This window comes from Odontomachus brunneus, unplaced genomic scaffold, assembly GCF_010583005.1.
Source record: "Odontomachus brunneus isolate Ranch 3 - 2012 unplaced genomic scaffold, Obru_v1 Obru_scaffold_027, whole genome shotgun sequence".
NCBI classification, from domain to species: domain Eukaryota; kingdom Metazoa; phylum Arthropoda; class Insecta; order Hymenoptera; family Formicidae; genus Odontomachus; species Odontomachus brunneus.
The window spans coordinates 337,928-350,308 of NW_022639477.1; the positions used below are offsets into that span (position 1 = coordinate 337,928).

Consider the following 12,381-nt stretch of genomic DNA (forward strand, 5'->3'; position numbering starts at 1 on the left):
GAGAGAGAGAGAGAGAGAGAGAGAGAGAGAGAGAGAGAGAGAGAGAGAGAGAGAGAGAGAGAGAGCTCTGGTAGTTTCGGATAAGGAACGCTCGCGCTGCTTGACTCAAATTCTCCCTCTTTTCCCTCCACTCTCTCGTCGCTCCTGTAGAAATTTGTGGCGTGTTTTATAACGTTCCCGTGAAATATTGACACCGAGCTGTTTAGCGATTCATAATGATGATTACGCGAGTGACAACGACACGGTAAATAAGAAGTGTTTGGACGCACGTTGCGTTATGAGGTGTGACGCAATGATGAACTGACGTTAATTGCGACCGTTAATTTAGTCGTAACGGATCTCTCGTGCTCGATCGTCGATGTGTTATCTCAGTATAAACGCGTGTTTCGACTCCCGGCTACATATAATGCGATGGAAATCTCATAATGCGAACGATGTACGATTGAAAGAGAAAAGAGAGAGAGAGGCATACTCGCATTGTCGAGTAATGACAGTCAATTTAATAGCGAGAACGTAAACTTGTAAGAAAAACCCGCCGCCCCGATCGCCCCCGACTCTCCCTTTCTCCACGATGTCGCGCCTCCGCGACTTTTTCCCCGCGTTTTTGTCGCGGCGCCGACACGCACGTCGGTGGGCAGGCGAAAAAAATTGCGAGATCGTGTGTAGACACACGTGACGCGCGACTTGACACGTGTAACTTCGGCGGCGGCCGGACGAACACGCACGCGCGCGCTTACAGACCATGTACACTGTTCACAATAATGAGGAGTTTGCACAGACCGGGATCCTGACGTTCTTCAAACAGCGAGAGCAAGGACAAACAGCCCTATATGGACGGACGCACAAACACCGCCTCTCCGACGTATGCGTCGTCGTCGTCGTCGTCGTCGTCGTTCGTTCGTTCGTTCGTTCGTTTGTTCGTTCGTTCGTTCGTTCGTTCGTTCGTTCGTTCGTGCTCGTTCGCTCGTCCACGTCGTGATCGACGCTTGCTATAGCTGACACGGACCACGGCGATGTCGAGTACCTCTATACGTTAGCGAGTGAACGCGAGCGAGTCGGGGCCTCTTTACCCTTCCCGCCGCTGCGGAAACTATCGACCATCACCCTCGCTCGACAAGCACCATAAGCGATATGCTGGCTAACATTTGCCGGGCTAAGCACACAAACACGATACAGTGCTGTTTGCCTGGTCCCGCCGGCAGTGGTGCTCGATCGCGCGGCGGTATCGTCGGCATCGGCACCGGCCAGTACACAGAGTCCCGTGTGTTGCTGCCGCCGCCGCGTGCTAACGGTTTAATTCACGTCTCGGGGGCGGAGATGATTTATGCGCGAGCGAGTGATCGAGCGAGGGCCCGACCGCTTCTCCAGAGATCCACGCGAGATCCTGCCGAGATCCGCGAGAGAAAGGAAGACAGCGCAGAGCACTGAGAGAGAGAGAGAGAGAGAGAGAGAGAGAGAGAGAGGAGGGAAAGAGAGAAAGGGAGGAAGGAGAGGGAGAGCGGCGGCGTGCGCCGTACGGCATGTGCCATCCGACAGAGCAGCATCCTGGCGTGACGGTCGGGTCAGCTGGTCGGTGGTTAGCGAACTATCTCAATTTGCCTAAGCCGCAACCACGGCGACCACGAGAACCGCAACTTCCCTCGTCGTGGCCGCCACCTTTGGCCATCGTCCTCCTCCCTGTGTCCCTCTCTCTCTCGCCGTTCCGTGAGATCTCTCTTTTCCTCTCTCTCTCTCACACACACACTCTCTCTCTCTCTCTCCTCTCTCTTGCTGGGACTTCTGTCTGACTACCTGTTTCCACCGTCTGTCTTACATTCCTACCATAAGGTACAGTAAGTCTCCTTTTCTTCTCACGCTCGCTTCTACATTGTCTCCCGCGTCTTCTCTCTCGCTTTCGAGAACTTAGAGAGTGCTCGTAAACTCCGACCGCGTGCGCGCATACTACTACCCGCAGGGAGAAGGTGAAGCATTGATACGCGCGCATCGTTCAGCTCGCAGAGCTCCAGGCGATCTCGATTCCGACGCGAGCAGCGTTCCTCGAGGCAGCCCGCGATCTTTCGTCGCGATGCTTCCGAGACTGTGCTGCGTCCTCCTTGGCGAGTTGGGAGGCGCGCGTTGTACACCGCGCGTCGACGGATCGCGTACTTTCAATTCCGGGTAGTTGACGTCTCGGCCAAGTGTGTCACGTCGTCGCCCGCTGCAAGGTGACGACGGGGTTGCGCGGTTTCGCCGAAGCACGCGAAGTGTTCTCGTGTGCACGAAGGGTGTTAACGACATATGGACACGTATATTGTATTTATGCGTAGATACGCACAGAAGCACAGAAGAGACATACGCAGCCACACTTGCTGCACGTGCACACACGAGCGCAGGGGGAGCGTGCGCGCGCGCGCGCGTCCACACACGGCAGAGCGCAGGCTCGTAGTTTCGGTTGTAGCGTGTAATCCTCGCGGACACCGCAAACATGTAATTAACACTTGCTCTCTCTCTGCGCGGGCGCGCGCGAGAGAGCCGCCGTCGTCGCAGCTCTCTCGGGCCGAGATCGCGCCGACTATTGCCGACCGTACACGGCCCGCCTCGTGTAATCGCGTATGCACACGCGTCCGTACGTGTGCGCGCATGTATGTGTGAGGCTCGTGCATATATGCGCGCGTATGTGTACATCCATCCATCCACCCTCGCGCTCGTGCGCTCCAATCTACGGACCTCCTCCTCGTCCTATCACTTTCGCTCGCACAGCGCCCCTCTGCCCTTTCGTGGTCGAACAGCTGTACGGAGTTAATTATTCGACACAGGCGGGAGTGGATCTCTCACAAGCCAGACGGCTGGCTGGCTGGTTGGCCGGCCGGCCGGCCGGCCGGCCTGTCTCTGCCTGCCGCGAATCGATCGTGGCGTTTCTAGGACGCGGATCGATGTGTGACTGACGCAAAATATTTTCCTTTCCTGCCGCAGGTCCCGCCGCAGCCCGGCCAGCCGATCAAGTTCACGGTCCTCGAGTCTTGCGACAGGATCAAGCAAGAGTTCGATTATCTGCAGCAGCAAAACAACACGTGAGTAGCATGAAACCTTGACACGGCATACATTCCGCTTCGCGGGGGGTGGCATTGAGGGGGGGGGGAGGGAATTCCGCGAGCACTCCGCGCGAGCAGCTCTTTTTTCTTCTCCATTTTCCACTATATTTTTTCCCCTTTGTCTTTATTCTTTCTCGATGTTTCCTGTTCGATGCGGAAGTGCGCGTAAGGATGTAGCGAGCGATATCGACAGAAGCAGGGGAAGAGGAAGGGAGGGAGGACGAGAGGGTCGTCGGAGAAAAAGTCTGGGAACGAACGCAGCTGCCACGCGCGCGCGCTCTAGCTCTTCCGAGTTAGCGCACGCTATCCCACCGTCGTAGTGTTCGCGCGACGGATACGTAATGGCAGGCCGCGAAGTACGCGGAGTCGAACTTGGAGTTTCCACCCGAGGACGACGAACGGGGCGAACGGGCGTTGCATTTTTCAGCAGCGCTCGGATCGAAACTTCCCTCATCGCTCGAACGGACGGTCTCTTCCGCTGCCGTTTTTTTTTCTTCCTCCTATTTTCTCCCTCCTTTTTTATTTCTCTCCTCTGTCCGCCACACGTACGAGGGAGGGATATTCTATTCGCGATGTACGCGTTTTCGCGGTTCGCGTTCTCCCTCCGCTCCTTCTCTCCTCCATTGCTCGCTTCGCGAGTTACCCGGCCGTGTTCGACTCAGCAAGACTCGATGTTCTCGCATGCGTTTCACGTTTCTCTTTCTCCTTTCCGCAGGTTGAAGATGGAGTGCGATAAACTGGCTTCGGAGAAGATGGAGATTCAGCGACACTACGTGATGGTGAGTGCAATCGCTGCGTCGTAAAGTTAGAGGTGCCGGTTAGGCGTCGTAACGTTTCCCTCGGCTGCCTCTCGTGTACTCTCTCTCTCTCTCTCTCTCTCTCTTTCTCCTCATTATTCCTTTCCCTCTTGCCTTCCTCTCTCTCTCCCTCTCTCTCTTTCTCCCTCCCATATCCAGAATAATCATGTTCGCTCGACCGCTAAACCACCTCGGCTTCTTAGCATTAATTGCATCCTCGCCGAGGCCGGGCTTTACATTGGCTCGTTACGCCACGTAGCGTAGTCGCTTATACAGGTATATAAATGTGTGTGTGTTTGCCCGCGCGCGCATATATATATATATATATATATATATATATATATATATATATGTTTGTGCACACCTACTGTGCATAGCTAATGACTCTAAGAGCCAGTGGCTCTCATCGAATTAGTCTACACGCGCGCGCGTACGTCGGGCTGTCTCGGACGCTTAATGACGAAGTAATACGCTGTTAGGTCGCGGCGGCGGCGCCGGTCTACGGCTCGTTAATATTCGAGGATCTCCGCATCTCGTCCCTTCTCGCATCCGCGATCAGTATCAGCGGTGGCTCTCCGGCGCGACAAACGGAAAAAGAGAAAAGAAGAATGGGCACACCGCGACGGGAGGAGTTATTTATGAACTTCCGAGACTCCGCTGCGCGCGCGTACGAGATAGAAAGATGGAAAGAGCGACAGAACGGAGCAGAACAAGCGCGTATTCTTTTCCGGACTCTGCGAATGGCAGCGATCTTTTTTTACGCGGTGAAATTTTCATCGAGACGACGATGCTAAATCGTGGCGAAACTAACGCGGAAATTTCGCTCGGCCGCGTCTGCAAATCGGCAATTTTTAAATCGCGCGCGCGCGAGCGAGTTCGCCGCCGTTTCTCCCGGCCGGACGCGCTCTATTCGCTCTGTTAGCCTTTTATTTACCTCTTTATTCGACCGTCGACCGAGCGGCGATAATTAAATCGAAAACGCCATGTCGGAGTTTTACGCCCGTAGCATCAATTTATCGTTACCGTTTTAATTTACCGGCGGCCGCCGCGCGGCATCTCCCGCGTTCTCGTCGACCTAATCGGCGCGGAGGCGCGCGGGCCACCAGTTTAAACGCAATTAATCTCCGCTTAGTCCATTTGATACGAACGCTTCTTTTATTTCCCCCCCCCCTCTCTCTCTCTCTCTCTCTCTCTCTCTGTGGTCTTTCTCCCTCCCTATCTCTTTCTGGCGGCCACGTCGGCCTCGTTAACGCGCGTTAAGGACGTTGCATCGCCGTAACGAACGCTATTGCCCCCGGGGAAAGAGTCGCTCGGCGAGTACTGTTGCCGTTGCAGCCGATCTCAACAACCTCCGCCTAACGTTGCACTCCAACCCCGGTACTCGTTTCCACCATCCACCCCTTCTCTTCCCCTTCTTCCTCGCCTGTGTCTATCTCCCGGGTGAAATAACTTACTTACGGCGCAATTAATTCGCCCGTGTAATTACCGGGCTAATGGCCCGTAAAATTAAGAACCTGTAACCCGGCTGGAGAGCGCGTTACACGCGTGCGTTCACCTCCTCATCTCGTATTTCTCACGCGGGACGCGCGCGGCGCCCTCTCCTCCCCTTCTCTTCTCTCCTCTCCTCTTCCTGTAACTGCGGTCTCTCAAGTACACTCGGCCGGACACGAGTGCGTTATCGCGATTAGCGATAATTAATAACGCGTTTGCGTCGAAATCCGCGGCGCACCGCGCCGCGTAAACCAACCGTGGACTGCGAATGGCCGATTCGCGGTGCAACAGCAGCGACTCTGCCGTACGTTGATCGGAAATCGGGACGCATTTCTCCGATTTCATCAGGAATGTCTGTCGAATTACGCGCGCGCGTTAATCGATCGTTAATTCGCCGAGGCACTGATCCGCGACGGAGTCGCCGTGCGGAATTAATTGTTCCCATTTGTACGAGAGAAAGAGAATTGGAGAGAGAGATGCTCAGATACTCGTTAATTACGTAAAGCTCACCAAGCCTAACGTGTTAATCACACGGGGGATTTCTCTGTTACAGTATTACGAAATGTCGTATGGCCTCAACATGGAGATACAGAAACATGTGAGTACAAAATTTCAACTGTCACCGCGATTTCTCGTTCGACAAAAGGGAAAAAAGAGGCACTTTCATGCCTCACTTTTATCCGTCTGATTCGATGGCCAGGTTCAAAGAACCTGCGCATTTTCGGAATTCTCACGGAGACCGACGAAATCGCGTCACGACGGAGAAAGGTTCGTACCCCTTCTCTCTTCGTCCTCTCTCACATCTCATTATTCGCGCGTCTTATGCCGCTCGCTTTATTCTCGGAACGCGCGCACCTACGCATTCAGCCGCTTATTTATTCGCTCGCTCAAACACACAGCGAGACTAGTATCCACGTGTGAGACCGACGGACGGACGGACGGACGGACGCGACGAAAATAGAGGAACGCCCTGTTGACAGGAGATCGCGACGGAAATATGTAGCCAGCCTCGCTCATTACTCGCGCGTTTAAAGACGACGCGAGGCGACGAGGTCGGCCGTCCGACTCGCGCTTTCATCATTACTCACCCGAGAGACGCGCTTCTCCCCGCTCAAGGATGTTGTACAGCCGTGGGATATACGCTCTCTCGTGGTCCAGGCCGGACCTCGACTATTACTGTTAAACACGTGCGACGTCCACGCGCTGACGCTCCTTCCGTCCTCTTCTCGTTCCCCCCGAGGATTCCGATCCGTTTGCTATCGGTTAAATGAAACATCACGAGCGGTCAGAGGAACACTTGATTTCAAGATATTCTCCAAGGACTTTATATCAAGTCCTTGGCATTTTTATCAGTTATGTGTGTGTGTGTGTGTGTGTGAAGCGCGAGTTTAACTTGAAAACAAGTGAGAATTTTCATAAATCATTGGACCCACATTGCGTCACAGTGACGTCCCACATTGTTGATCGCAACTCTGACGTTTGTTAATAATGAGATCTTTGCAACAATTCTGCGAGACAGTAAAACAGATGTGAACCGAGTCGCAAGGTTGACCCTCTCGCGCCAACTTTTCTTTCCTAAAAAAAAAAAGTAAATAACGTTAGCCTTTCTCTATGTCGCAAGGGTGATGTGTCTGACGTTTTCAATTCTCGAAATTACAGGATAAGGCGCGAAAGAGTCATACCGCCTTAAATCAGAGCTCTAAACAACTGACGATCAAAGGCGCGTTTCGTTTTGTTGCAGAGTGAGATATCAAAGAGACTGAACGTTATTATCGGGCAAATTCTGCCGTTTCTGCCGCACGATCATCAACAGCAAATCATCAACGCCATAGAGAGAGCGAAGCAGGTGTCGGTGGCGGATTTAAACTCCGTAATAGCGGTAAGTGTACGAGAACACGGCGTGTGGTATTGTAACACGTGCGGCGCTATACGCGGATAGATTCGCCGCGACGAGCGCCGCATTATATCTGAAAATTAGTCCGGCGCGCGAGCGACGCACTCTCGATCTCGATCGTTATACCTCCGGCGATGGTTTTCCTCGCCGACGCGATGTGACGCGAAGCGACGGCAGCACCCGGCTGCACACGATGTTGCTCTTCGTCGTTTTTCGCGGCCGCGGCGAACGTGCTCGCGGCGATCAACGCGGTGTTGCTGCTGCTGCTGCTGCTGCTGCTGCTACGCACGCCGACGAAGGATTCGCATTCGGCGGACGCGTCGCGTATAATTGAGTTCCGAGTTGATTCTCGCGCGCATGACCCGAATAATTTGCTCTCAGGCTGTCGCCGTCGAAACAAACGCATCGCCCTGAAAAATAAAGAACAATAGGCGTTTTTCAACGGACCGACGACGCGCGAACGAGCGAGTAAATGAATTCACAGGCGAATTCTCACTTGGAGAATAATTCGGGAATAATCGGTGCAGACGGAATCAGAGCTTTGTGATGTTTGGTTTGACTTGCTCCATTTATTTTTCCAAATCCATCTGTGCAAATTGAAAATACTGAGTCAAAGAAAGCGAACGAGCTACTCGTAATAGTACCGTTTTGCATCTTTCAATTTTCGGCCATAATTCGACGGATACTCGCTCGTTCAAGGAAGCGTATCTCACGAAAGCACAGCAAGGGTACGATCACTCGGACAAGGTCGCGGTTGGCAGGCCGCAATCTCGACAGCTCGTCATTACGATGACGCGCGTCGCTGTTACGCGGAATACAATTAGTCTGCACGTGAGAGAGAGAGAGAAAGGGCTGCTCGTAACGGTGGCGGCAAAGGGGTTCGCGCGACGAAAGTACCAACGGGGTTGCGCGGCGCAAAACGCGCGCAGGACGCTGGGGAGAGGAGAACGCGCGAGGGGACGATGAAGGGACGATGAAGGCAAATAGACAGAAGCGCTAACCCTCATGAATATGTATTATTCGGTAAACAGAGGTTGAATCAATATTTCGTTTAATAACACCGCGCGCGAGGAACGTACAGAGTTCTCTCTCTCTCTCTCTCTCTCTCTCTTCACCCCGTTACCTCTTCTCCCTCTCGCTCAGTCTCGCGCGCTACCTCGGTTGGTGAAACGCGATGGTGATGACGGGGATCCGCGATCCTTCTTCCTCTCTCTCCCCCTCATCTCTCTCTCTCTCTCTCTCTCTCTCTCTCTCTCTCTCTCTCTCTCTCTCTGTGTCTTCCCTCCATTTCCCACCGATACACGTCGCCGCCATCCGGTTGCGCGTATTATTCACGGCGCGTTAAATCTCGCTCTTGGGACCGTTACGTGTTTCGTTTCGCGACACGCATCTCGCGCGGCACTTTGCGTCGCGTCGCGTCGCGACGATACTTTGCGATCTCGCGAGGAGTTTAAGGTGCTTCTTCATGGGCCACCGCGTTTATCGATGTCACCCTGCCGACTTGCGACCGATATTTTGGGGCAACCGTGTCCGAGCATCAATTTCATCTATCTCTCATCGACACATTATCAAGCGTCGCTATCAAGACGATTACTAACATTAGCTCTGCGCTCAGACAACTTTAAACCTAAATCATTCCTTTTCTTTTTTTTTTTAATTGAACACACAATTATCATTTCGAGGCTGGCTTCTGTACTGAGAAAAGAGAATAGTTTGATATTTGTAACTATAATTGCACGGTGAAAGATCCACAGTAAAAAAAGCTCTTTTGCAGTGTGTTGCTGCAGCGTTAGTGATAATGATCTTGTATGCATGTTGCTACTACTACTTCTCTAATAGATCAACAAAAAAAGTATAATTGGCGCTGAAATTAACTGTAATTGTAGAAATATTTACTATTTTTTTTCTCTCAGTATGTATACCATCGTATATCTTCACCGGTGCACGGAGAAAACATTGTAGTGAAAATTGCAACAGAATGCTGGTGATTTCGGACCATACAGAATTATGATCGAAATTGCTGCATATATTAACCCGTCATTGGAAAGATGGAATCTGGTGAATCTCTTTCTTCTTCTTTTTTGGCTTATAATTTTTATAATTCCTCAAACCTTCCTATATCTTATGATATTATGTAATATTGAGATTTAATAACAAGCTAACGAAGAAATTCCGAAGATATTGTAAAGATTTAAAGAGAACAAAATAGAAGGAGTGGAGTCTCTCAGATCCCACCTTTCCGAAGACGGGTTAAAAGTGTCATACACGTTTGATCATTTTACAAAATTATCGTAATCATTTGAACGTTTTTTATATCATATATCAGCTAGTTCGTCAAATTTACCGGCTCTACAGTAACATCGAGAGACACTGTAAAAAGAGGAGTGCAATTTGAACGTAAATTTGACTACGATATTTTCTCCGTCTCTACGCGGAGCACACTCGTGTACTACCGGACGTGTGCGGCGTCGAAGAGAGACCGTGAACACACAGCCGAGCAATAGCCTTCGATTGACGAACGCCAATCTAAATCGTTGCAGCAGCAGAGGCCGGAGATACCGCAACTGCTGCAGCAAATGCACGCGCGGCAATTGCCGCCGGGCGCGGCGATGGCTCATCCGGGTTTACCTGGACTTCCAGGATTGGGGCCGGCTGCCGGGCTTCCGGTAGTGACTTCCGCGTCCGCGGCTTTACTCGGTCTCGGACTGACGCCCGTCTCAACCGCGACTCCGGGCACGGTCACCGCCGCGCATTCCCTCTCGATGCTTGGCAAGCCGGATATCCACCGCGGTCAGCCGGACGATCTCAAGAGCAGTGGAGGTAAGTCGTCGGTGTACCGATGTATACACGTCTACAGGATCGCTACGCAGCCGCATTGCGATCGCATTGTTACACACAGGGTGTCCCGAGCACCGCCACGCGCTGCGCGTTCCTTTCAGCAATCCCAGTTCGCCCGGTCGTTTCGCCATTGTGTCGCTCCTTTTCACAATTATTCTTACGTCGATCGTCGATACGTTTCGCTATTTTCGACTTTTTTCTCCGTTTCCGGGAACGGTTCTCCGTGTTACTTTTTGCTGCGTCCGAATGGACGAGGTGGCCAACTGAACATTAGTTCGATCTCGACTCGTTCGCCAGCCCTATCCTCGACCCGGCGGCGGCGGCGGCGGCGGCGGCGGCGGCGACGGCGACGGCGGCAACGGGCGAGAAAAGAGGGGAACTAACGAAGGGCGAAATTCCGACCTCCGGTCACGTTCGATTTAACGTTATACTCCGGTATAACGAATCGCTGCCGCGCGAGAGCGAGCCACCTAGCCTACCGACCGTCACAGAGTTAGCAGAGATCGGGACGTGAGGGTGTAAAAGAAATATCTACACATACACGTATATATATATATATATATATATATATGTATACATATATATGCGAGCAACTCTCTCTCGACGACCCTGTCTCTCGCCTCCGCCGGAAAATGTTCAAAGCGCTTTATTACGGGTATCCGCTCTCGGAGAGAGATGGATAGAGAAAGACAGAGAGGGTGAGAGAGAGAATGCGCATGTTTGCGTCACCCTGTTAGCGGACGCGCTAGCGGCGGTTTTGAGCGAAAAGCACGCATAAATATGCATGAAGATCATTTATATGGACGCCACTAGCGGGCCTTCCCCTCCCTCTCTCTCCACCGCCTCCGCGTTCTCCTCTGCTTCCCGATGCTCCATCCTCCTCTACTCGTTTCGGTAGCCGCTGTCGGCTGTCGTTTTACGGCGCGTTATTAACATTTTATCGATACGTGATACTCGGCGTTCGATCGCGCGCGTCTGATATTATTTTCCTACTTGTACGCGACTCCTCTGTGTCTTACTACTACAACTTGGACAGGCGAGTGCGCTCGTGCGGGCGCGGAACACGCATTCGTGTTTGAATAAGTTTCCTACGAAAGTGGAGAGACGCGACCGGTATTGCTGAGGGGAGCGGGCGGCTCGCAAATAGAGTCACCAAAGGCGGATTGCTCAATCTTACCGCTTATCTCGTCGCAGACATCTGTATAATACACCAGATCGCCGGTGCTTCTCGCTATTATGGCACTCGTATAAAGATAAAGAAGCGATCTCGGTACTCGAACGCCACTCTGGCTCCGCTTTTGCAACGAGCGTTTTTGTATTACACCGCGACGTTTGTTGTTTGCTTTCAGGTATGAGCTCGACGGAGGAGAGACATGTGAGTAACGCCGTTTCTTTGTTTGTCCTTTTTTCTCCTTTATCTTTTTATTACGTTATTGCACCGTTTATTTGAACTCGGGAGTCTCGAAACGCCGGGAATCTCAACGAAATCGCGAACGCGAGAGCTCTTATCTCGACGGCGCGGACGGCTGTCCGAGTCGATGTTTCGTGAAGCAGTTCGTGGGAAGCAGTTCATAGAAAAAAAATTATTCAAGACCCGCGCGACGCGATGTCAAGTCGTCGACATTGAAATCGCGACCGCGAGACTCGAAGAGAGATCTTCAACGTCGATCATCGTTGGATGTAATTGCGCATTATCGACATTCTGACCATCGCGAAAATGTCTCGTTCGCGTTTACGAGAACAGACAGAGGGGCGATCCGGTGGGGTTAGTCGCGACGACACCTTTCCGATCCTCCAAGAGTCAACGAAGCGAGGTCGCGCAATGCTCGTTCGTCGTCGTCGTCGTCGTCGTCGTCGTCGTCGTTCGACGCGCTCCGTAAAAATGACGTACAATGTTTCGCCGGCCGAGCGTGTACACATGTGAAGCGCGTACGGCTTGTACAACGTACACTCGTCGACCGAGTGGGTACTTTAGCGCGGTCCCGTGTATTACACGTACATTACGCGCGTGTAACTCTGCTCGGCGCGCGCGCCCGCGTCAAGAGTACAACGAGCGCTTCAGCGTGCTTCGCGCACAAGTGTATGTGCAATTTATACTTTCGGCCGGCCCGCGGGCGCGAGAGGAGAGGCGTGAATTGGCCATAGCAGGGCAGAAGGGGAGAAGGACGAGGAGGAGAGTAACGTCAGCTATTTGCATAATTGGAAGTAATTCCCCCTTTTCTTCGTCGTCGTCGTCTTCTTCTTTCTCCTCCTCCTCCTCCTCCTCCTCCTCCTCCTCTTCCTCCTCCTC

At 52.5% G+C, this 12,381-nt stretch overlaps 2 protein-coding genes across 5 annotated transcripts in view; one reads left to right on the plus strand and one right to left on the minus strand.

Moving 5' to 3' along the window:
• LOC116842830 (protein groucho-like) overlaps window positions 1-12,381 on the plus strand; it is a 28,436-nt gene that overhangs the window by 5,263 nt on the left and 10,792 nt on the right. For 2 of the 4 annotated variants that reach the window (XM_032812564.1, XM_032812566.1), the window contains exons 2-7: window positions 2,953-3,050; window positions 3,232-3,850; window positions 5,913-5,957; window positions 7,101-7,238; window positions 9,794-10,073; window positions 11,441-11,466. In XM_032812564.1, the coding sequence (XP_032668455.1) occupies window positions 3,413-3,850; window positions 5,913-5,957; window positions 7,101-7,238; window positions 9,794-10,073; window positions 11,441-11,466 (927 nt within the window). In that variant the 5' untranslated portion in view covers window positions 2,953-3,050; window positions 3,232-3,412. The remainder of the gene's footprint in view (window positions 1-2,952; window positions 3,051-3,231; window positions 3,851-5,912; window positions 5,958-7,100; window positions 7,239-9,793; window positions 10,074-11,440; window positions 11,467-12,381) is intronic. The other 2 variants (XM_032812567.1, XM_032812565.1) reach the window with 2 other exon arrangements.
• Window positions 6,158-7,665, minus strand: LOC116842844. Its single transcript, XM_032812594.1, has 3 exons — window positions 7,380-7,665; window positions 6,793-6,934; window positions 6,158-6,615 (listed from the first exon to the last, which is right to left on the minus strand). Exons 1-3 carry the CDS (start codon window positions 7,657-7,659, stop codon window positions 6,471-6,473), a joined length of 567 nt encoding a protein of 188 aa, XP_032668485.1. The 5' UTR covers window positions 7,660-7,665; the 3' UTR covers window positions 6,158-6,470.